The sequence below is a fragment of the Clarias gariepinus genome, chromosome 19 (assembly GCF_024256425.1).
Source record: "Clarias gariepinus isolate MV-2021 ecotype Netherlands chromosome 19, CGAR_prim_01v2, whole genome shotgun sequence".
NCBI classification, from domain to species: Eukaryota; Metazoa; Chordata; class Actinopteri; order Siluriformes; family Clariidae; genus Clarias; species Clarias gariepinus.
Genome location: NC_071118.1, coordinates 17,047,895 through 17,074,332, shown reverse-complemented (window position 1 = coordinate 17,074,332; position 26,438 = coordinate 17,047,895). Strand labels below are relative to the sequence as shown.

Sequence of the window (26,438 nt, the reverse complement as noted above, 5' to 3'; positions counted from 1 at the left end):
TTACTGATCCTTTTATATTACAACATCATAATAATTTTTTAAAAGTAGCAAAAATTTTGCTTTTAAATACTTTTTTCTGCTAATTTGTAAGACACAAAAAAGAGTTCATGGCAACATGAGTTTGTTTCTCAACTTGTGAATCCAAGGGGATCATGTCTTTTTAAGTCCAATAGAAATCGTTTGGATGGCTTTACAGGTGTTCGTACAGTTCATTAGAATTCAATGTTCAGAGCACAGACCTGACCAAACATCATTCTAAAACTGCTGCAAAGTCACCCAGGCCTTCAAGGACTAGACCCCACAGCAACTTTAACAGCTTGTTCATGCTCCCTCAGTAGCAATAAAAGGCCAAGAGCTCTGGTTAAAGAAAACAAGAGAAGTCTTGTAAAGACGATGATGATACATTTTATAAAATATTAAGTTATGATAAAAGTTTTTATTAATGCTATACACCACCAGTATGTAAAAGACTGTTTTTGGAATTCTAAAGCTACACATTGTTTTATTTCAAAAGGGTTGGATATTTTTAAGGGTTTTACTTTTTCATTGTCAAGAGTAACTACATGTTTGGAGTATTGTTTTAAACTAAACAGGTATTTAATCGATTTTGTTGCCATGCAAATAAGCTACCTGATATAATACTCGTTGATGAGCATTAGCAACTATGAAGCCATCTAACGAAAAGTTTTATGATCATACATTACCGTTCAAAAGTTTGGGATCACTTTCTAACTCCATGATCGTTCCTGATTCTTATTTCTTTCTACATTGTAAAGGACTGCTGAAGGCGTCCAAAAATGCATTAATCTCCTTTGAACAGTTAATGGTGAGATGTTTCTGCTACTTATGCTCTGTAAAGACTTCATAGCGCCTCTAATCTGAGGTGCTGTTAATTGGTCATTTGGCATTTGGTCATTTGTTAACTGTTTAACTTATTTAACATGTTCTATAGATTAAGATTAATGACAACAATCTCTGAATTAGAATAGGACTTCTATATGAAATATGAAATGAAAATCAAGAGCTAACAGAAACAGTTTAAATATATGCACCATTAGCAGATTACAGTTAATATATTGATTAAAGTGTAATTCGTAACAAATTGTTTAACTACATTATTATTTAATTGCAGTTGTTGTGGACAGAGATTTGGATGGGCGTATACAACCCAGCACTCTTCTAAATCTGGCCATGCACAACATACTCTTAACTGGAAATGGAAGGAAATATTTTGTAATTGTCTCCTAGTGATCGAGAAAATAGGCAAAACTACAAAACGAGATAAACAAGTAAATCCACTTTGGCAGTTTTACGAACAAAAATCATTGTTAGAGAATATTTATTTGGTAATTGCTTTTTAGGCGTTCTGAGGAACAAATTCCAAAATACAATATTTATAGTAAAACTTAAAAAAAGTATATATAGTAAAACTTTAAATATGAATGTGTTCGTGTGTGTGTCTTTATAAATCTGCAAATTGTAATTTTATTAAGGCCGTGATAATGCCCGTGCACGTATTCTTTTTTGTCTGTATCTCAAATCACTTCCTGATCCCTATACTTGCGCACTATACGTGCTATGAAGCTCGTGACTTAGACTAGGCAGTGAGCTGGATGTCCTCTCGCGCTGTATTTGGAATTGAGCCGCAGCGGTTTCGCGCTGTGTGGTACTGCTGCTGATGCTGAACGGAAATGCAGGAATACAATTGAGAGACTAAGCATAATATGTGAGCTTTGGTTTTTCGTCGAGATTTAAACTTGGTATGTTCAATTTTAATATGTTTAATGTTGTTTTGAATTTTTATATTAGTTGCAGTTGTTAAACATTTGTCTGTGTTAAACACGGCTAGATGGCAGCTTGCAGGCTAATGGTGGTCGCTAAGCTGCCATTACTGACGCAGGATGGTGATGTTTAATGTATAATTGTTGTCTAATCCAACGTCGCGGTGTGTAATATTTTTATTATTCTCACGAATAATCGGTTTAAAAAAAGCAGAATGCTCAAGGTTGCTCATCCTCCGAGCCTACACCACTGATGGTGGGGTTTTTGTCAAGGCGTTATTGTTAAGGCCACACAGCCGAAGCCGCAGGATGCTGTAATACCAGCCTGCCTCTTTCAGTCATCAACCATGATGGCATGCTGTTCCGCACACCTCTGCGCTTAGGGAAGCTGACGATTATTTGCTAATGTAATTGATTTGATGTCCACACTGCTGTCATAATATCAGCGGTATTAATATCACTATACCATAGTAAGACTATATATGTGTTTTTCTCCTTAACCTGATTAAAACATTGTATAGCTCATGACCAGCGGCAGGCCCGGAGTTCTTTATCATTTTAGAACGGAAACTTGTGTAACATATGATTACAAACGCATTATTTAATTAAATATGACTTAAGCCTTGTTTCCTAAAAAAATACACTAAAATATTTTAGTTTTTTTCTTCATCATTTTGGCCTTTGATTTAAAACAGACTTATTTATTTATTATTATTATTATATAAAAAACAATATTTACGCTATATAGCCAAAAGTATGTGGACACCCGCCATAGAATGTACACATTCTATAAACATGCAATACCACACAGACCACCTCTCCCCTCCCTCCTGTACTGTTAAAAGACCTCCACTCATTTTAAAATGGGGAACTTCGGAAAGTGGCTGTATACAGAATTAAGCGATATAGATGATAAGTGAGTGAGTAATTGTTGTGATTATTATGATTATTATTAATTTTTACTTGCAGCAATAAACAGAAGTATTAACTTCAGCTACACTGGAATTTATCATTTCACCTGTTTATTTCTTCAGATCTTGCATAACTGTAGTGTTCTGAGGCCTTCTGTCTTATTTTATCACTGTTGCAACACCTGCATCAATTATTTGTTTATGTTGATTAAATTTGTGAGATCGTAAACTGTGATATGTCCTCAGTAAGGGACTACTGTATGGATCGTGTGTCCATGTGTTGGTGAATCCGCTGTATCAATTGTGCTCAATTTACAACCCATTGTCATATTGTGCCACAGTGTCATTTATTAGACACAGTTTGCTTTGTGCTTGTTTCTAACTTAATGAATTAGCCAGTAACTTAAGCTAATGACTATAGTATGGCTTGAGGCTGACGTGAGGTAAGGTAATATGTACAACAATTATTATTATTTATTTATTTATTTATTTATTTATTATTTTTTTATTTTTTTATACCAAACATTTAACATATAACACAAAAAACAAACAAAAAAAAGAAGCCATTGGAAATATCATATATTATTAGCAATAATAATAACCATAAAACCTATAATAATAATAATAATAATAATAATAATGTCAATAATAATAATAATAACAAGTTGGGGTTGTAGAGAGCTTTGGAAAGTTTTGTGAATGGTGGAGAACAATGTGAAAGGCAAATAAAATTAACAATTGTATTAAATTATAACGAAAGAATAAGAATAAATAATACTACTACTACTAATATTTATAATAGTAATTTTTAGGCTTGCCTCTGATCCCTCTATGGCCACCACACGCTACATCTCATCATTAGTACCGGAGAGGAATACAACTGGGCCCAAAGGCCCCCCACCCATCCCTCAAACCCCTAGCCATCCCTAGTCAGCATCTACATGCCTCACCTTCCTTATATGTTTGAAATTATGTTTCAGCTAGTTTGTGATGCATTAAAAAGGTGAGACATTAAGGCAGCCCAGGCCAAGGACCTGACCCACCCACACAGCCCACCTACCCTATGTATGTGTATATATTTACACATTTTTCTTTTTCTCTTTATAGTCCTACTATTATATACATACAAAAATTCTAATTTGAGATTTTAATAGGTGTGTATGTATTTCAGCTAATAGGTGATGCATTAAAATAGTGAGGGATGCAGGCCAGAACCAGCCAGGGAAAGAGGTCCCTGAGGCGCAAGCTCAGGTTGAAAGGGTGGAGGGATACATGACCCCAGCAACCCATATTTCAACTTCGCCAGATCAGTTATGGACCTGTATGCCGTAGCCCTCCAGAGACCAGAGGCCAAGGAGAAAAAAAAATTATATATATATATATATATATATATATATACATACACACATATATATACATACACACATATACATACATACACACATACACACACACATACATATACACACATATAAATAGGTTAACCTTGCTGTTGTTCTCCACCCTTCCCAAAAACACTCAAATATTAATATTCAAATTAACACAAAAAGGTGATGATACTTTGCAGTGGTAAGTCTCAGACAAAGAAGGTCAACGAATTTATGACTGTTAGAGGGTAAGGAGAGAACAATTATGTTGTACATTGTCTTACATTGTCTTATCTTTTAACATATACTAATAATTGCAAAATATTAAAGGGACGGTAAAACTGTTTTTTTTTTATTCAAACACAAATATTTAGAATAACAATAAAATTCTTTTTTTACTTTATTCCATGGTTCTTGGCAACCAAAAGTTAACGTTTTAAGCTTTGCTAGGCTATATGGATGTCCTGACAGACCCTAACTTATTTATATTTTTTGTGCCATTTTCAACTAGCAGGGTTTCCGCGGAGTCTTAAAAAGTCTTTCACTGTATTTTCATGTGTGTGCCATGGATGATGCACACAAATTGATTCCATGCTGTGTAGCATGTATGAATCTGTGCATGATCTGTGGTGCCGTAAGAGTAATGACCCAAATCATCAGTGTTTCAAAGCTACATCTTCTCTGTTACTAAAAAAAAAACGTGAAGTAGCTGACACCTGTGGAGAGAGCATACAAAATGTGCGTAATGAACCAGTTACTGTAGTTTTGGGGGGAAAAAAGTATTTCATTGTTGTCCAAATGTATCTTTTATTAGCTCCATGTTACTCAATATTACTAAAACATCTCTCTTCTATGCGCATCTCTTTCTGAATGCCATTTATTCACTTACTCCTATGCAGTTAGGACACCTCCGTAGCTCTTCTACATTTTGGTGAAGAAGGGAGAGATTTCCTATTTTAAGAATGTTGAGAAATTAACACTGGATACCCCTGTTTTTTCAGATTCCTCAGGGGTCGAGAGGGAAAGTGACAGGTGGCATTGGTGCTTTTACCAATTGCTGTCCGCTCAATTTTATCTTAAGAGGTAAGAGTAGGTCAGAATTTTAGGGCAGTTTCATCTTCTCTTTCATTTCGCTTTTTTTTGGAAGTTATTTAGATTAGATTATGACAGTACTACACAGCACTATTATAAGGGCTTTAAACAGTCATGATTGGCGCAGTCTGATTATCTTTCATCTATAAGTTTTGTCTGTGTGCATAAACAGCTTTCACACCACTGGTGCTGATTTCACCATTTCGCTTTTCCACCATTTAAAACTACAAAAACCTTTAAAACTTACAACACCCACTATAATGTGCAGCCTACTTTGCGGTGCACAGTGTCGTATACAGTGATGTCACACGCTTTCCTATGAGCAGTCTTACTTCTCGCTGAACGTAAGAGTAGAAAGCTACTGGGGAAAAATGTCATCCATGGGAGAGTTCCAAGGCGAAAGCCACTGCTGACCAGAAGGAACACAAAAGCTTGTCTCACATTTGCCAAAAAACATTTTGAGTCCCAAGACTTTGGGCAAATATTGTGTGGACTGATAAGACAAAAAGTAAAATTTTTGGAAGGTGTCCATCCCGTTACATCTGGTTTAAAACTAACATGGCGTTTCATTAATAGAACATCATACCAACAGTCAAACATGGTGGTGGTAATGTGATGATCTGGGGCGGCTTTGCAGCTTTTTGACTTGGACAACTTGCCATAATTGATAAAACCAAAAAGCGCTCTACCAGAAAATCCTGAAAGAGAATGTCCAGCCATCAGCACGTTTATGCAGCAGGACTGGCTGTTTTAGAGTGGCCTTTTCAAAGCCTGGACTTAAATCTGATTGAGATGGTGTCACATGACCTTGGACAGGTTAAACTCTCCAATATGGCTGAATTAAAACACTTTTGAAGAGAAGGGTAAAATACTCATTGCCAGTTATCACAAGTGTGATTGCAGTTGTTGCCGCCAAGGGTGGCACAACCAGTTATTAGGTTTAGTAATGAGGCAATTACTTTTTCACATAGGGCCAGGTTTGGACAGATCTTTTCCTTAAAAAATAAAATCATCATTTAAAAACTGCATATTACATTTACTGGGGTTATCTTTGTGTAATATATAATTTTTTTGATCTGAATTAACCAATCTTAACAAATATGCAAAAAAACAAGAAGGGGGCATATACTTTTTTACAGCAGTGTGGATTACAACTCTAGTGAAACTAGAAACTGAAACTAACTAACTAACTAATCATTCATATAAAAACCAAAACTGCCTCACAATGAGACTTTGAGCCACTTAGGATCGATTTATTATTCTGAGGCGCTTAGTAAAAACAAGCCTAGAATTCTGGGAGGGTGCCCACTGGTGGTTTACAAAAAAAAATCTACAAGATGGATGCATATGCATGGCAAGTGCTTAATACTAGTCCCTGACTTACGAACTCAGATACGAACAGACCGTGTTGTACAAAAATTTATAGATGCGAACAAATTACGAAAGTAGCTGTACGTGTATTGTACAAAAAATATTCACTGCAGTGCACCAGATACCAATATTTACAATTATATACAATATTTTTAATGTATAACATGTCCAAAGTCCGTTAGATTGTATATGTGCGCGTGGGCATACGGTAGAAATAAGTCAGAATCCTCGGTTTTAGTGAATCAGTCACAAGGATAGACAGAACAGAATTCACTGACCAATACAGTGCAAAACAGCTGAGACAAATGGAGTCTGGGATTCCCCTTGTGATTTAAAGGCGCAGAGACAACACTGTTACTTTTCAGTTTGGGATTAATTTCTTTAGGTGTGATTAGGGTTTTTGGCCACATAATGGAAGTGTGGAAAAAGGGGACAGAGATTTTGCCAAGTGGATTGGTATGCTTTAAATTGTATATTCGTGTCACAGGCATATAACTCATTTTTTTGGACATACTGTCTGAACGGAACTTGTTACCTGTATTTACAGTTAGGTTATAAAAGTCATTTAGTATTTTTAGGGTAGCCTGAATTATTAAATAATTAAAGCAGCCAAATCATCAAATTCTTAGCAGATTATAATCATTTAAATTATTACCTGCGTGTAACTCAATAATAGTACAGTAGGAGCTATTGTCCAGAGATGCACCAATTTTCTTGGTTGTTGTTTTTAAAAAATAACTTTTGTTTGATTGCAATTTTTTTTTCATTCTAAAAGCTATAAATGATCACATATACATTTTATTTCATCATTTTATTTAATGTAAAAAAATAAATCATATAGTCATAATTTAATTAAATTTTATTGGCATGGCGCTTTGGTCACTGTCGCAAAGCAGCTTTACAGAATCAAAAGAAAATTATAGAAATGTGTATAAAATGTCATAACATAACATTGACTGTTACATAACTTTTACTCAATCTACTCTACTGTCTACACCGCTTTATTCTGTATTCAGGGTTGCCTGGAGCCTATCCCAGGAGACTTAGGGCACACCATCTCAATCGGGGGTACACCATAGACAGGGTGCCAATCCATTGCAGGGCACACATATACAGTGGTGTGAAAAACTATTTGCCCCCTTCCTGATTTCTTATTCTTTTGCATGTTTGTCACACAAAATGTTTCTGATCATCAAACACATTTAACTATTAGTCAAAGATAACATAATTGAACACAAAATGCAGTTTTTAAATGATGGTTTTTATTATTTAGGGAGAAAAAAAATCCAAACCTACATGGCCCTGTGTGAAAAAGTAATTGCCCCCTGAACCTAATAACTGATTGGGCCACCCTTAGCAGCAATAACTGCAATCAAGCGTTTGCAATAACTTGCAACTAGTCTTTTACAGCGCTCTGGAGGAATTTTGGCCCACTCATCTTTGCAGAATTGTTGTAATTCAGCTTTATTTGAGGGTTTTCTAGCATAAACCGCCTTTTTAAGGTCATGCCACAACATCTCAATAGGATTCAGGTCAGGACTTTGACTAGGCCACTTCAAAGTCTTCATTTTGTTTTTCTTTAGCCATTCAGAGGTGGATTTGCTGGTGTGTTTTGGGTCATTGTCCTGCTGCAGCACCCAAGATCGCTTCAGCTTGAGTTGACGAACAGATGGCTGGACATTCTCCTTCAGGATTTTTTGGTAGACAGTAGAATTCATGGTTCCATCTATCACAGCAAGTCTTCCAGGTCCTGAAGCAGCAAAACAACCCCAGACCATCACACTACCACCACCATATTTTACTATTGGTATGATGTTCTTTTTCTGAAATGCTGTTTTACTTTTACGCCAGATGTAACGGGACACGCACCTTCCAAAAAGTTCAACTTTTGTCTCGTCGGTCCACAAGGTATTTTCCCAAAAGTCTTGGCAATCATTGAGATGTTTTTTAGCAAAATTGAGACGAGCCTTAATGTTCTTTTTGCTTAAGTGGTTTGCGCTCTGGAAATCTGCCATGCAGGCCGTTTTTGCCCAGTCTCTTTCTTATGGTGGAGTCGTGAACACTGACCTTAATTGAGGCAAGTGAGGCCTGCAGTTCTTTAGATGTTGTCCTGGGGTCTTTTGTGGCCTCTCGGATGAGTTGTCTCTGCGCTCTTGTGGTAATTTTGGTCGGTCGGCCACTCCTGGGAAGGTTCACCACTGTTCCATGTTTTTGCCATTCGTGGATAATGGCTCTCACTGTGGTTCGTTGGAGTCCCAAAGCTTTAGAAATGGCTTTATAACCTTTACCAGCCTGATAGATCTCAATTATTTTTGTTCTCATTTGTTCCTGAATTTCTTTGGATTTTGGCATGATGTCTAGCTTTTGAGGTGCTTTTGGTCTACTTCTCTGTGTCAGGTAGCTCCTATTTAAGTGATTTCTTGATTGAAACAGTTGTGGCAGTAAACAGGCCTGGGGGTGATAACAGAAATTGAACTCAGACGTGATAAACCACAGTTATTTTTTAACAAGGGGGGCAATTACTTTTTCACACAGGGCCATGTAGATTTGGAGTTTTTTTTCTCCCTTAATAATGTAAACCTTCATTTAAAAACTGCATTTTGTGTTCAATTATGTTATCTTTGACTAATAGTTGACGGTTTTTGATGAGCAGAAACATTTAAGTGTGACAAACATGCAAAAGAATAAGAAATCAGGAAGGGGGCAAATAGTTTTTCACACCACTGTATACTGTACACTCACTAACACACACACACACACACACACACACTAAGGGCAATTTTTTGTAATTGGCACGGTAATCACCAATTAGCCTAACCTGCATGTCTTTGGACTTTGGGAGGAAACCCACCTAGCACGGGGAGAACATGCAAACTCCATGCACACAAAGACAGGAATCGAACATGGAACCTGGAGGTGCAAGGCAACAGTGCTAACCACTATTCCACCGTGCCGCCTCATAACTTTTACATTTGTTCAAAATTGCACAAGGTTAAAGGACTATCTTCATGTTACATTGCAGGGCTTTTTAAACAAATACTGTAAAATCCAGCTAAAAAAAAACCCCAAAGGTAGCTCAGTGGCACTACAGTTTGGAATGTCCCAGGTTCAAACCTCATGACCACCAAGTTGCCACTGTTAGGCTTCTAAGCAAGGCCCTTAACCCTCAACTGCTCAGATGTGTAATGAGATAAAAATGTAAGTTGCGTTGGATATGGGTGTCTGCTAAATGCCGTAATGTAAAATAAAAATTTTAACTCTAAGACATGTGACATCACAAGACAGTCATATCATTTTAAACTGCTTTGATTGACATGAGAGTGCACCACAGAGAGCTAATGTGCCCCCTAGACTAAACAACAGCTGCATCAGCCAGGCTTTGAACACGTGATCTCTGGATGATGGACAAATGCTTTTCTGTTGCATCACACAAGAGCTTATGTGTGATCTTCACAGTAATCGGCCAATCACTGTTCATGGCCAATCAAGCTAAAAAACAGCCAATTCTGTTCACTGGCTAATCGATTAGTGCATCTCTGGCAGTGGCCCTAAGGGACAGCTGAACCTAAACCGCGCCAGCCTTCCACAGTATCATGTGTCCTTCATTTCTGTTTTCCATTTTATTACATTTTACATCATGAAACCCACTTTCTAATAACATTTTACCATGGCATAAAAATGCATTTAGTGTCTGAATAAGATAGAAAAAGACCCTTCTCTCTGTATGCAAAAAATGGTCCCTCCGAAGACCTGTCTGTCACAATTTCAATTTAGAACTATCCAACATAGATCTGTACATGTACATACAAGAGCACAACTGTGACTGTAAAGATGCCACAGTAAAGCAAAGTTACACAAGTTCTGGCTTACTGTGGTTACTATATTTTATACCTTTCAAAGTACTGTTTATTTTAAACTTTTAAATAATTATTACTATTATACAGTATATATATATATATATATATATATATATATATAATTAAACATTCACCCACTGCTATAAAACCTCTAAATTAATTAATTTTAGTGCAGTTTTATTTGTATAGTGTTTTGTAGGTAAGCAGCTTAAACCTTTTAGGGTACTGTACTTGTAGGGTACTTTAGGGCTACTACATGAATAAAAAGTGAATGAGTAATTATTTACCCCACTCTAAACTACTTTTGTCCATTTTAATATCATATTTATTTGTTAGTGCTTTGTAACAAAGCAGCTTCACAAAAAAATAAGATTCCAAATAATAAAAAAGACCTAGGTACTCTCTGTGTTTAAGTACGAACTTACTGTTATAAATTTATGTTAAACATTAGCTTATTATTAAAACACTGAGACTGTGTCCTAAGGACTAATTGAAAGCTTGTTCTATAACTGTTTTTAAATGTCTTTGTACATTTTGACGGAAACCGGCATAATAGATCATAACATACCAATAGTTCACTCTATTAGAATCCACCAATTTTAGTCTAAGATTTACTTAAAAAAAAATCAAAGATCATTCATATAAAATATTATTTGTGCACATCTATTGTGAGTTATAAATTCACATGTAAGTCCGAAAGCACTAAGCCCAGAAGCTAGGATATTGGGAAAGGAGTAACTAGGTTTTTGCATTTTTTTTATGGTAATTTGTCTTATCTATACTCTCCCACAGGTATTTTATCTACCAGAATAATGAGGAAGAGACGGCATTGGAAACCTCAGTTTCATGTATTTAAGCACTGGTTAATTGAAAGTTGAGTTTGAGGACGTATAGTAAGATCCGAGCAAATGGCAAAAAAAGGGCGATCCAAAGGTGAAAAACCTGAAGCCATCATATCTGCCTTACAAGCAGCCAATGAAGATCTCAGGTGCAAACTTACTGACATTCAAATTGAACTGCACCAAGAAAAATGCAAGGTGGGTGTACAATCAATTAAACTTTAATATTCAGGCTATTTTAGTATTCTGAAATTTGCATTTCTATATCCATTTTTAGGTCGATGTAGTCACCTTTTCATCATGTTCGAAATGCATCCTTTTCTCCAACAGGTCAGCAAGTTGGAACGTGATAAGACACAGGAAGCCAAGCGCATCCGCGAACAGGAGCAGCACCGGCATACTGCAGCTCTTACTGAACAGCGGGCACGCTGGCATGAGGAGAAGCTAAAGGAGCTGGCAGCCTTGCGCGAGTCACTGACACGGCAGCATGAGCAGGAGCTAGGAAGAACTGCCAAGATCAAGGATGGTGAGATCCAGAGGCTGCGGTCTGCTTTGGCTGCATTGCGTGATGGAAGTGGTGAAAAGGTTCGCACAGCATTGGCATTGGAGGCACGTGATGAGGCACGGCGTTTTTTTGAGCAGGAACGTGCAAAGTTGCTAGGTGAGATCACTGAACTGAAGGCTGCAAAGCGTCAAACAGATGAAGCACTTAATGCTGCCATCCAGGCTGATAAAACTAAGGCGGTTGATCTGCGCTCTGAGCATCATGCACATCAGGAAGAGATCACAAAGATCAAATGGGATTGCGAGCGTGATGTTCGGCGGCTGGTGAGTGGCCATTCAATTTGTTAAATTTTTTGTCAAGTCTGATGAAGTCTGATGGAGGCTTCATTTTAAAGTATATGATGTTTATTAAAACAACTTGCAGGAATTTTGAGCTACCAGACAAAAAGTATAAGGTTTAGTGTATAGAGGTTATTTTGATTGCCTCTGCATGACAGCATGATTTGATTCAGCATTACTGCAATTTTTTAGGGCCAGAGTGGGCCTGTTTCTAAGCCAGTGGATGTTATCTGAGTGGTCCACACTCAGACTTGGGATGTCCAAAATGGCAAAATTCACAGTTTTACTAAAGGATAACTGCTATTATGGCCTCTGAGTGGTGCAGTGGTAAAGCACCTGCCCTATCATCCGGAGATAGCAAGTTTGATTCCCGGGTGATGCTGTAACCTCTCTCAGCCAGAGGTCTAGAGAGAGCTGATTGGCCGAGCTCTCTCAGAGGAGAGGATTGGCTTTACACCCAATCAGGGACTTCTGTGAGATGACGCAAGCTGAAGGAATGGATAGCGCTTTCCCTTGAGTGTGCCCCTAGTTGTCGGCTGCGTCACATGGTTTGGAGGAAACGCGGATAGTCTCCCGACTGAGTGGTAGTAGTAGCTTAATATGAGAGCGGCCCTATTGTTGGGGAGAAATTGGACACGACTAAATTAGGGAGAAAAATCTGAAAAAAGAATAAATGCAATTTTTGAGCAGTTATCCCTAATGGCTTATTATTCAAAAGAAGTAGTTCAAGTTCAAGTTCAAGTAGGCTTTATTGTCATTACAACCATATACAGTATATGTTGATAAATAAATGAATTAATAAATAGTGATAAAGTAGTCACTATTATCAGTGTTTCTGTGTTATAGGAAACTGATATCTTTAAAGATATAAATTAGACAGGTTTGCATTAAGGTGGCACGGTGGTATAGTGGTTAGCACTATCGCCTTGAGGGAGATTTCTCCTTGTTCTCTAGCATGCCTGCAATCCAATGCTAGAACATTTAACACTACTGGTGTCATCTTGCAATATGATGAACTTGAGTGCAAAAAGTTCATTTGGTTTCTAATATTGATAATACAGACATTTTGCATACTGATTGCAGCTCCCTGATGCCTGCAAATAATATATAAATCTTAGTTTTTAAAGAGAAAGAGAGCCCAAGCATACTGATTTGTCTTTTGCTATGTGGACCTATCAGTGTTCCTTGTGGGTGGAGCTTTACATTTAACCTCTCTGTCCCTCTCCATCAGTCTAGTTACATAGGAAATTTTACACGAAAGGTCTTGTATTGCAAGCCCATCTGAAGCATTGAAGCATTTGGGCTACAGCAGCCAAAGATCACACGCGTGCCACTCCTGTCAGCTAAGAACAGGAAACTGTCAACCATGACCTTCATGAGGTCAGGACGACATGTCATGTCACAAAGCTAAAATCATGACATATTATCTGCTTTCTTAGGCTACGTTTACACTGCAGGTCTCGATGCCCAATTCTGATTTGTTGCCTATATCTGATTTTTTTGACCATCTGTTTACACGTTCTTCAACTATGACTCATATGCGATTCTCGTGTTTACACTTGCCATGCCATTTGAAACATCGCGCATACTTAAAGGGAGGTTCTTGCGCTACACACTAGCCAAGATAGACAAAGGGGAAGTATGCTTGACACTCTGCGATATATGCAAAGTTTGCGAAACAACACCATGGTTTTAAAACGGAGGAGGAGAACAAAAACGGCATAATTGCAGCCTGTGCATATGCTTCATTTACCAAATACTGATTTCTTAATTTTATTTAGCCCAAATAAGCATTAAAAAAAGAGGGGGGAGGGGAGGCTGGGTGCTTTTTCTTTTCCATGTCACCCGCGATGTTATAATTTCACACGCGCTTCCACCAGAGAATAACATTACCTCATTAAACCACGAAGAAGTCGCAGTTTTAATGGCGTACAGAACGCAATGCCTCAGACAAGATGTTGACTTTTTTTCCTGAAATATCCATAATATTAGGCATAACATGAAGGCCGTCTTCCTTGTTCTCGTCTTCTTCTTTTTGTTGTTATTGGTGACTCCCAATGCTAAATTGGAAAGTAGGCAGACTTACCTTCAGAGGTACTGGCTGTGAATTCAGTATGGTCCAATTTTTTGTTGGTTAGATTATTTTGAGACAATAATATTTATTTATATTAAATTATAAAACAAATATTTATAAAAAAATATTTTGAGTGGTTCTAATTTTTTTTTTCTTAGCTTGAAGAAATAACGCAGTCTTAATGTGCCTGTTTGTCTGCTCCTTGGCCTGGGCTCTAGATAGTCACAAAATAAAATCTATTCTGGGACTGTGAACTATGCTGCAAGAAATGCAATCAGCACCTTCCTATTTGTGATGGACCCACACTAACAGGCCTTTTTTTCCCTCAAAGCCACTCTAATCATTACTCCGGCATTGTTTTAAAGCATAACCTGCTGTAAGGTACATTGCCATACTATGGCAGTCAGGTCACATTGGAAGTTCTCAGAGCTGTTTGATTGTACAGTAAGTAGCAAAAAAATGACTAAGAATGAGTTCTTATCCAAAAAGTTAAGACTTACATAACAATGCAGTAGTTCATTTGTAACTCATTGTGTGCGGGGTGAACACCAGCTTATCTTTAAATCATGCCATGAGGTGACAACTTTTATCCATGCCAAGTTTACATGAAATTGTCACAGAGATCACATTCCTTCATTTTACCTAATCTGAGCCTTTGATGTGAAAATGAACAAAATAAGTTCTTGACCTGTATCTATATGATTTCTACCAGCATTTTTATCAACACACTTCTTGTGGTCACTGACATGATGAATGGTATGATCCTGCCCTCATCTTTGCTACTAGGACCACATCTTTGTTATGATATTTCCATCATACCAACTACTCCTGAAATGTGACAACATGGTTCTTATAAGCTGACAACCTGGTTAGTAGGCAATTAGATGGCAGTCATCAAGGATATGACTGTTTTGAGCATGCCAACTGGGACATTTTTAAAGCAGCAACCCAGGTTATTAAAAAAAAAAAGCTGTCGCATATTGATATCCAACACCTGTTTCAGCTTGTATTTGTATATAGGTCTCAGAAAGATGGCCTACTAGCACTGATCTAGTGATACAAGATCCTTTCACTCCAGTCCGAAATATACCTTTGAAATTTAAGAACGTCAAGTTTGTTCTTCAGAGAATGGTCATTGGCTAGCATAATGCTAGGCAGGGCTGCATATTATGTTTGAGACCTTAACTGGTTTCTGAGAATCAGGGTGAGCACCCTGGAATGTAGCTAAAAAACTGCATTCATGACCCCTCTCAAAAAAAAAAAATCTTTGAGATTTTGTCATATTTTTGTGTTCTTAAACCATTAATATATTGTTTTTAATTTATGTTTTGCTGGGAAAATATTGGGCAGAGACTTTCCAATGAAAATGTTTTGTTAACTCAAATAAAAAATTTATTTATTACATACACAGTCATACATACTATGATATGCAGTAAAATGTTTTAACAACCACCCATGACCTAAAAATGTAAAGAAAGTTCCTGAGCATCGAGGGCAGTCGAAAGTCTCTCAAGCGTCTGAGGTATTAGAGACGTTGCCGGGCCTTTTTACCACTGGGTTGATATGACAGGACAATGGTTGATTGATTGGATTGGGATCTGGTGAAGGATGTGGTGAAATTGATGGTTGGGTCAGCAGGCTTGGACTATTTGCCTTCAGGACTCAGGGTGCCATTCTATCGTTGGCATTTTTTCTACGATTTGTGCAACATTGGCTTTTCTGTGAAATTGAACTGGATGACCTGGCCTTTTGTCCCTTTGGGCATGGGTAAGACCATGATCCTGTCACCAGTTTACTGGGTATAGTTTATGATCAGTGTTAATATTATGGCTGATCATCTGTGCATGTGGATGACTTTAATGAACAAGCAAACTTAGCGTGAATAATTTGCACTCTTCCAGGTGGATGAAATTAAAGCAAAAGACAGGACAATTTTCTCTCTGGAGAAAGAGCTGGAGACCACTTCAAGTTTCCTGCAGAAGTTGCAGCTTCAGAAGGATGCACTTGATGAGCAGCTCTTCCTAGTGAAGGAAGCAGAATGTAACCTTGGGAGTCCGAAAAGAGAGATCCCTGGAAGGGCTGGCGATGGAGCGGAGCACTGTGGAAGCCCGGTAAGTAGAGGATTTCCCTCTTCTAATGAATTTTATATGACATAGGATCTCCAGAGTATCAAAATATTAGTTTAGTGTTCTCAGGTGCAGTTTGTAACAATTTAAGATCAACTTGCATGGTAGGAACATAATGGAGGCTTTTCTGTTCCTTATTATTGCATTGGATGAACGAAAGCACTTAAGCATTAGACTCAGACTCCCCTGAAAATGAGGCAGATTCAACACTGAAAAGCACGTGTTACCTGGTAGAGCACAGAGAGCACATAAGAGATGTTTATATTTTATTATCTGTCACAGAGTTTGTTTGCTTGTCAAATTAACATCCCTTCATGCAACAATGATGCGGTAGAGGGACAAAGGTCTGAGAACAGTGTTCCCACGTGTATTAGCATACTTTTTTTGGAGGAATATGTTGAACAAGCTGTTGGTGGACAAGTTCATTTGTAGCCATTTCTACTTAATTAAATGACTAATGTAGGGCAGTACTGCCTTTTTAAATATAAAGACTATCATGTTTTTGACATGTAGTTATGTTAAGACACAACGCAAGAGTCTAATAGAATAGTCAGTACAGTACATTAGAAAAACCTCACATTTGTCTAAACATGTTTTATGTATAGTCGAACAAGTTTGTTTTATGTAGCTCTTTTAAAAAAAAAAAACATTGCTTAATTTGTGGGCTTTTTAAACATGACTGTATTACCATATGTTTGCTGTCTTATGTGTGTAGGAAATGAGGAGGAGTCAAAGACGTGTTGCTGAACTGAATTCTACTATCCGGAAGCTGGAGGACCGTAACACACTTTTAGTGGATGAAAGAAATGAGCTAGTACGTCCTAAAAGTCCTAGAAACTGTTTTGGGAAGCATAAACTAAATATGTGCAGTTAATTGGGATTTCTTGCTCGAACATGAATACTCTAAATAAAATAAAATAATGCAGTGAAACCTCGGATTGCGAGTAATGCGGTTTACGAGTGTTTTGCAAGACGAGCAAAGATTTGTAATAAATTTTGACTTGAAAAACGAGCAAGTCTTCGTTTACGAGTACCGATTATCATGTATCATGCGTGCACTTTTTGTTTTGACGCCGAGCGTCACGTGATCACAACTGAGCCAATGTTTTTTCTTTCTCTTACGCTACAGAATTGTGGGTAATCGTCTCCCCTGCTGGGTCTTAGTGCGCGACTCTCACTGGTATAATAAACACCTGTGCACGCGTGTAGTGTTTACTAACTACAACACTGTGTGTGTGTGTAAAACATATCTTATTTAGAGTTTGTAAGCGCGTGTACAGCGCGCATGTACTGGTTCTTATAACACACGTGTACGCGCGTTTAAAGCAAAAGAAAGTCTTATTAGCGGTTAAAAATGCATTTTTTCCCTCAGCTCGTCGTTATGTGTGCGCGCGCGTAATTTGACACCGGGCCAGTTCCCACACACTCTCTCTCTTTCTCGCACACACACAGCGCCTGCGCGCATAAACTAAAACACTTATCTGTCAGGATTTATTTTTCCTTTTTTTCATTAGAAGGTTAAAAATCCATTTTCTTCCTCAGCCTGTTTTTATGTGTGTGCGCGCATGTAATTTTACACCGTGCCAGTTCACACACTCTCTCTCTCGCCTTTAGGGTGTGTGTTTGTGAACCGGCACGGTGTCAAATTCTGTGTACGCACACACACACACACACACAGCACCTGCGCACATAAATGGAAACACTTGTCTGTCAGGAATTATTTTTACTTTTTTTTAAAGGTAAAGTGCAGGTTAATTTGTTTAATTTTTACTTTATATTTTGTATTAATTATTTTTATGTATTTATTTTTTTGGGCTGTAAAACGAATCATTTAAGTTTCTATTATTTCTTATGGGAAAATAAATTTGGTTTAAAGTATTTTGGAATACGAGCCCACGCCCGGAACGAATTATGCTCGGATTCCACTGTACTTTCTTTAGAGACTTTTACATGAAAACATTTAAAACATTGTGTTTTTCAATTTAATTTAAAATTTTTTAACTTTGCTGCTTTGTTGTATTTGCTTTTTCCCTGCCTTTAACTTAGCTAAAACGAGCACGGGAAGCAGAAAAACAATGTAAGCCACTCCTGGATAAGAACAAACTATTGAATAGGAAGAACGATGAGCTGACTCAGTCCCTTCAGCGAATGGAAGAGAAGCTTAAGAGCTTGACCAAAGAAAATCTGGAAATAGTAGGTTTCTTCACACACTCATGAGTCTGTATAGAGCTGCATATGCAGATGAACTCTTTTCTCATTTCGTATAAAATATATGTGAAAGTGCATAAAGTCTGCTAGTGTGTTAAGTGCATTGTCTGACTGACTAGTCTTAAGTTGCTCTGTAAAAAACATTTTTATAGGATCGATCTAATGTGCCTGTGCAAAAAAGCAAAGGCTGTCCATTATTTTAATTTACCTACTTACTTACCTGGTTCCTTATTCCACATTCTCATTATGCATTGCCTATAGACAGAGCATATTCCCTGTTGGTGACTAATTGACATTACTAGATAAAATAATGTTTGAAATGACTACACCTCTGCAAGGAGCATCAGGCTAAAGACAGTTAATGGCACTTAATAATATGCATTGTCTACAGAATATAATTTGTGGGATTTTAGACAATACAAAAACATGGCTTCACCCCAAAACATGAACTAATATGGAACAATTATGAAACGCTGGGCCAAATGCAGTAACATTCTTTTAATTTTCTCTTAAATTGTCTCTAAGTTTCCTTTTAAGAGAAAAAAAATTGAGAAGCCACCAAATTTTTAGCCCTCTCAATCTGCTCTTACTCTGGTAATCTGAATGAAGAATCCCACTTAATCTTACACTGGGGGCACATTGGATTAGCATCGGATTAGCATTTAATTAGCATAGGCAACACCCCATATAAAGGCAGGTGCATGTTGCGCCATGTGCAAATGCCACCAAAAAATACTAAAAATTAGAAGAATTATAGTAGTAATTAAATCAAAGTACGTTGAAATAAACTTAAATATTGTAAACTTGATCTTCAAGAACGTGAGCACTGGCATTAAATCGAAAGTAAATCAAAAGTACAGCAATGCCAAAAGATCTGTGATGTTGTGAATGCCATGTAACCCGAGGTATGCACAGTTAAATACATCAAAAAGTGGTTTGATTGCACATAAAGAGAGGGCATAACCATGTATTATTTGTTAATTTTTTGAGGAAAAAAAAGCTAAAAATCTGAGTTAAAAAGATTTTGCAGGCACAAGCCATCACCTGCATAAACTTTTAAGAGTCCAAAAGTATCTTTATGATGGTTATCAAGTGGACCTGTCCTCAGTCACCACATGCAACCCAAGCAGACTAAATGGGAGCATCCTCAGCAGCACTATAAAGGCTTCCATGCAACAAGATCTCCAATCAGAGAGAAGAAGAAAGAGAGAGAGACAAAACAGTTAGTTTTTAGTGCCGATGGCAACCAGGAACTCTGGTAGAACTAACTGTGACAGCATGAAGGAAAGGGAGAGCCAGAAGGACACACAGACATGAGGGCTTCTTGGAAATTTAAGTAATCAGTTACTTCACCATCAATAAACCTGTGTTATTAAGGAGAGTGGGGAAAGGCAGCATCCAAACATACCAGCTCACCATAAAACCCTACGTCCATGTGTCCCCCAAATCTGCACCTTTACTTACGAACAAATTCTTTTAATAAATTAATTAAAAGAAAAAAGTGCAATTCCTTTATTTTATCCCTTAAAGTCAAAAACAGTGATGACTGTTATTAAGAATATATAATTAATATTCTTTTATATTGTAATAATTTATTAAAAATATCATAAGTAAAAAAATAGGATCAAAGTGGCATAATACTGCTACATGCAGTGTTCATGATCTGATCAGGAATATTTGATAAGTAAATAAAAAAATGCAATAATAAATTTTTGTAGGGTTTTTATGTATTTATACCAGTTTATGGTCTTGTGTGGGTGAACAGTCATCCTCTTTTTGATGTTCATATAAAGGCAATTATAAAATTTATTGAAAAAGAGCAAGTTGTTAGATTACCTAGTTTGGATACTATAACGTTATGATCTTATTTAATTATCATTGATAATGTGTAATAAATGATAACTAATGCAATTAAATGTTAAAACATTTTACTTGGATAATTAACTCAAAATCACTTGATCTTTTTTTCAGAAAGAAAAAATTACTTCTCATCCACCACTAAAGAAGCTGAAATCTTTGAATAACTTGGACCAGGTTCAAGATGAACAAGAGATTGAGTTCCTTAAGTTGCAAGTTCTTGAGCAGCAGAGCATGATTGATGAGCTGACTCGAGTGAGTAAGACACTGTATCAGATTATTTGTGATTTTGTTTCATAGGCAGGTCACGTGTGTAATGTATGCGATAAAGCCAATCACATGCGTAAAAGATCTACCTTTATTTAGCCAGGAATGCTGCAGCTTTTTTACATCACAAAAACTAAAAATGAGCCTACTAGCATCATTCTGTTCGGCTTTCGAGGAGTGTATAGATATGTGTGTTGTGTATATACAGTGGTGTGAAAAACTATTTGCCCCCTTCCTGATTTCTTATTCTTTTGCATGTTTGTCACACTTAAATGTTTCTGATCATTAAACACATTTAACTATTAGTCAAAGATAACACAAGTAAACACAAAATGCAGTTTTTAAATGATGGTTTTTATTATTTAGGGAGAAAAAAAATCCAAACTTACATGGCCCTGTGTGAAAAAGTAATTGCCCCCTGAACCTAATAACTGATTGGGCCACCCTTAGCAGCAATAACTGCAATCAAGTGTTTGCGATAACTTGCAACGAGTCTTTTACAGCGCTCTGGAGGAATTTTGGCCCACTCATCTTTGCAGAATTGTTGTAATTCAGCTTTATTTGAGGGTTTTCTAGCATGAACCGCCTTTTTAAGGTCATGCCACAACATCTCAATAGGATTCAGGTCAGGACTTTGACTGGGCCACTCCAAAGTCTTCATTTTGTTTTTCTTCAGCCATTCAGAGGTGGATTTGCTGGTGTGTTTTGGGTCATTGTCCTGCTGCAGCACCCAAGATCGCTTCAGCTTGAGTTGACGAACAGATGGCCGGACATTCTCCTTCAGGATTTTTTGGTAGACAGTAGAATTCATGGTTCCATCTATCACAACAAGCCTTCCAGGTCCTGAAGCAGCAAAACAACCCCAGACCATCACACTACCACCCCCATATTTTACTGTTGGTATGGTGTTCTTTTTCTGAAATGCTGTGTTACTTTTACGCCAGATGTAACGGGACACGCACCTTCCAAAAAGTTCAACTTTTGTCTCGTCGGTCCACAAGGTATTTTCCCAAAAGTCTTGGCAATCATTGAGATGTTTTTTAGCAAAATTGAGACGAGCCTTAATGTTCTTTTTGCTTAAGTGGTTTGCGCCTTGGAAATCTGCCATGCAGGCCGTTTTTGCCCAGTCTCTTTCTTTTGGTGGAGTCGTGAACACTGACCTTAATTGAGGCAAGTGAGGCCTGCAGTTCTTTAGATGTTGTCCTGGGGTCTTTTGTGGCCTCTCGGATGAGTTGTCTCTGCGCTCTTGGGGTAATTTTGGCCGGCCGGCCACTCCTGGGAAGGTTCACCACTGTTCCATGTTTTTGCCATTTGTGGATGATGGCTCTCACTGTGGTTCGCTGGAGTCCCAAGGCTTTGGAAATGGCTTTATAACCTTTACCAGCCTGATAGATCTCAATTACTTTTGTTCTCATTTGTTCCTGAATTTCTTTGGATCTTGGCATAATGTCTAGCTTTTGAGTTACTTTTGGTCTACTTCTCTGTGTCAGGTAGCTCCTATTTAAGTGATTTTTTGATTGAAACAGGTGTGGCAGTAATCAGGCCTGGGGGTGACTACAGAAATTGAACTTTTAACTGTGATAAACCACAGTTAAGTTATTTTTTAACAAGGGGGGGCAATTACTTTTTCACACAGGGCCATGTAGATTTGGAGTTTTTTTTCTCCCTTAATAACATAATCTTCATTTAAAAACTGCATTTTGTGTTCAATTATGTTATCTTTGACTAATAGTTAACGGTTTTTGATGAGCAAAAACATTTAAGTGTGACAAACATGCAAAAGAATAAGAAATCAGGAAGGGGGCAAATAGTTTTTCACACCACTGTATATATATATATGATAAGCATTAGCAAAATAAGATTAGCATTTACATTTAGCAGACACTCTTATCCCGAGCTTACATTTTTTATCTCATTATACTTCTGAGCAGTTGAGGGTTAAGGGCCTTGCTCAAGGTTGTGGGGTTTGAACCTGGAATTTTTCCGAACTGTAGTCCAATGCCTTAACCACTGAGCTACCCCTGACCCTTTTCTAGGTGGGAATTCTGTTTATTGTCATGACCTGCTTAAGATGGAGAGAATGAGGGCCAAGGTCAAAAACACAAAGTTTACGTGATAAGCAAGCAACAGTGAAGACAGAATCCAGGGGCAATTAAATTAAATGTACCATTAAAGAATTCACTTGGTTTTTCCTTATTAAACAAAAATTTATAACCAAAAATGCATTTCAAAACCAAATCAATGATCAAAACCAGAGTAAAAAACAATATTACTTTAATTCTAATTTGGAATGATTGTGCTCAAAACTATTCATACCCCTTGGACAAATAAATACTTTTTAATTTCTTTCATTTATAAAAAATACTTTGGCATTGTGTTCAGTATATATTACTTGCTATGCACAACCACACATATGTGTTAATTGAACCTCATTTATAGATATGTATACCAATGTTCCAGAGGTTCTTGTTTGGACTTGTTAAAAATTAATCATTCCCTATTGTATAATTAAATTAAATTAATTAAAAGTATAATTAAGGGGGCAAAGCTATTGTTTTATCTCATATTTCGTTTTTGTCATTGTCATCATGGGCAAGAACAAAGAACACTAGGCTACAAGACAATTTTGAAAGGACTGGATGTCTCTGTATTAACTGTACAAAGTCTCATCAAGAAGTTCAAGATGTTCAACATTCCTGCATACTTTGAAAGTCCCTAGAAAGATCTGCCTCAATGCAACAACCCCGTATGACCACCAGAGCTCTAATAGACATCCTCAACCAAGCAGGGGAGACAGTATCAAGATGCATGGTTCAACAAATTCTGCATCGAGGTGATCTCCATGGACATCGCCCCAGAAAAGCATAATTTCTTACCCAAAGACCCTGGGATGAGTCTTTGCGAGGGGTCACCTAGATAAATATCCGAACTTCTGGTCATCCTTTCAAGTATTTGGGGAAAAAGTTGAAGATCCAGGTCAGGGCAAGGATGCCTTCCACTCTTCAACAACTGAGGCTTTTGCAAAAGAGGAGTGGGGAAACCATCCACAGCAGACCTGTAGAAATCTTGTGGAGACCTACAAAAAGTGTTTGGAAGCCATCATTAAGAACAAAGGCTTTTCTATTGATTATCGAAAGATTGTAATGTAAAAGGTATAAATAATTCTAAACATGATGTTTTTTTAGTATTTGTCAATAAATACCAATGAAATGTCATATTTCTTAAAACGTCACGTTATTATTTCTTCAGTCGTTTGTCACATATATAAAAGGTATTATAAAACTCATTCATCACAGAAGTCAACTCAAAAACACTTTAAAAATATCATGGGTATAAATAATTTTAAGCACAACTGTAAGTAATGTTGGCACCTTTGTATTTATAAAACACTTGCCTTAATTGTATCATTACCTCTCTTTGTTTTAGGATAGAGAAAAACTTCTTAGGAAGAAACGGCATAAACGAAGCAGGCCTATTAAGGTATGATGTCATATTTGTCATCATCATCATCTGGTGGTGTAATAATGTTAAACGCATTAATTTGTCTGTTTGTTAGTGTGTGTTTGTTACTAAAATAGGCTAAAACTTAAAGCATTGTTTGAAAATATTGTTTAGCCTAAGTTTTTTAATGAAGAGTAAAAATATTGTAATGGCATAGACAATATTATTCTCTGAAATAAACTTGCGATGGTAATCGAAAGAATGGGCCAGCATTACCTGCCAGCACAAAAGTGGTCTACTACAGTGGTGTTTTAATACACTGTGATATAAGGGGTCAAAATTGTGCACTATAAATTGACATATATATACAATCATAAAAATAAAGAAATGGGTCACATAGGCACAAAAAAGCACAAATTCATATGATCACATGTTTATAGATTTTGGTTGTTTTTGTGACCAAATGAATAAAAATTACACACCCATTTTGTGAGTTTATTTTTGTGACCTCATTCATTCTGGTAGCAGTAACATTTATTTTAGTTCTACATAACATGGTTTTGTTCTACTCCCCCATCGACACACACAATGGAAAGACTTCTGTTTAGGCATTTATTCAAGTAATTTTTAAGTTGGTCATTTACCAATGTTGTGTTCCCGGTACGGATCTACTGGGTTTCTCCCATTCACTGTGTACCAAGTTGTTGGTCTCTGCAAAGGAGGTGCAGACCGTCAGTATACGCTTTTTATTCTTTTTACCACAGCTGGCACCTGTTGCATTTACTGCCTCTCAGTACACCGCTCTCACTGTAGTATAATAAACAGGTACATAAACTACTGGTTAATTTAAAAAGGGTGCCCAAATATACTTGGGCAGCCGGACAGCCTATATTTTCTGCTGACAGCAACAAAATGAATGTTTTCATTTGATTTCAATGATTTGATGAGAAAGGATCTAAATACTCTTAATTTCTTATTGCACTGACACAAAGACGTAGATCTGCAATCACTAGGCTGTAAAAGTATGGTTTAATTTGTCTGTTTCTATACATATGTATAATTTACTTATTAACCCTTAGGAGTCTGAGGGTGTTTTGGAGCTCTGAAGAGATTCTGACATGTCCTGACATTTGTGTATTTTTCAGTTACTTATAAACTTATAAATGTCTAAAGTCTGATATCATTTTATTCAGCACAAACTGGGCAACAATAATATATGAGCAGCATGTATGTACAAGTTTGTATATTGGAGAAAAAAAATGTTATGCGTGATTTTTGAAAACAACAAAAAAACAACTCACTGAAATAAGACCACAAAACACATTCATAACATTTGTGCACAAGACTTTTGTGACCTGGAGCTTATAATGTAGAGGTTTTACTTCAAAATGATGTGACAATCACCTTCCTTACTCATTTACAGAAAACAATACATTAATTTAAATTTTCTAAGACACTTTTTGTTTAGAAAGGCAGTATGCGAGGAGGCGTGAATGATCATGAATAATGCTGTAATTCACGCCAGAGAAGACAAAGAACCGCATAATGAGCTGTATAATTACCCCTTTCATGTGAAAGTGTTACACAGAGGAAAGTGTTACAAGAAAATAATTAGAAGACAAACATATTACTTTGTTTGTGGTTTATTTAGAATAACTTAAGATTCACTTGCAAAAATTCCAGAAACAGTTCCAAATAAATAAAAAGTGCAAACAACATTCATGGTAAAATGGTGCAAACCTGATGTGGTGTCCTGATGTGAGGTGCTGGTGAAGGCAAGGGTGATGCAGACACATTCCTAAAAACAAATAAATAAAAAAGTTAGCCTATACTGTTCAGAGTAAATGGATGTGCAATTAATAGGTATGAACGCTTAATAGGTATGAAGTGTATACATTTTGTGCCCCTCTGTGTCTGTTGATGGACAATAGACTAGACAAGTCTAGTGCATCTCAAACATTTACACCTGAGGCATTAGCAAACACCATCCACCTGACATGATTTACACACATATTTAACACATTCTAAACAGGTATTTGTAAATACAAGCTTAACAAAAGGCATTATGAACATTTACACCACAGAAATATTCATAAACATTCATAAATTCATTATGTCTCTTAGCTACATAAGGCAGTATTTAGCTAACTGGAGCTAGCTTGTTTGTGCTAAATAACATTACCGATAGCAGTGTTATAAGCTAACCAAAACGGATCCAAATATATATTATCAACCATAATCTAAAGCTATTTAAAACGAGGTGAAATACATTAGAACATTTATAAACATCTGTAAACTCCATAAGACATTAGCTTAGCCACCGGGAAATAACATGTTTGCTACATAAGGCAGCATGTTAGCAGTGTTATCTACATGCTACACTAAACTATATAAATGGTATTGA

At 36.9% G+C, this 26,438-nt stretch overlaps 1 protein-coding gene across 2 annotated transcripts in view; it reads left to right on the top strand.

Moving 5' to 3' along the window:
• The first annotated feature begins 1,655 nt into the window (after window positions 1-1,655).
• The window catches only part of jakmip2 (janus kinase and microtubule interacting protein 2), a 66,109-nt gene continuing 41,326 nt past the window's right edge, over window positions 1,656-26,438 (top strand). For both annotated transcript variants that reach the window (XM_053478395.1, XM_053478396.1), the window contains exons 1-8: window positions 1,656-1,760; window positions 11,172-11,416; window positions 11,549-12,046; window positions 16,037-16,246; window positions 16,977-17,075; window positions 18,308-18,454; window positions 20,441-20,581; window positions 24,020-24,073. In XM_053478395.1, the coding sequence (XP_053334370.1) occupies window positions 11,288-11,416; window positions 11,549-12,046; window positions 16,037-16,246; window positions 16,977-17,075; window positions 18,308-18,454; window positions 20,441-20,581; window positions 24,020-24,073 (1,278 nt within the window). In that variant the 5' untranslated portion in view covers window positions 1,656-1,760; window positions 11,172-11,287. The remainder of the gene's footprint in view (window positions 1,761-11,171; window positions 11,417-11,548; window positions 12,047-16,036; window positions 16,247-16,976; window positions 17,076-18,307; window positions 18,455-20,440; window positions 20,582-24,019; window positions 24,074-26,438) is intronic.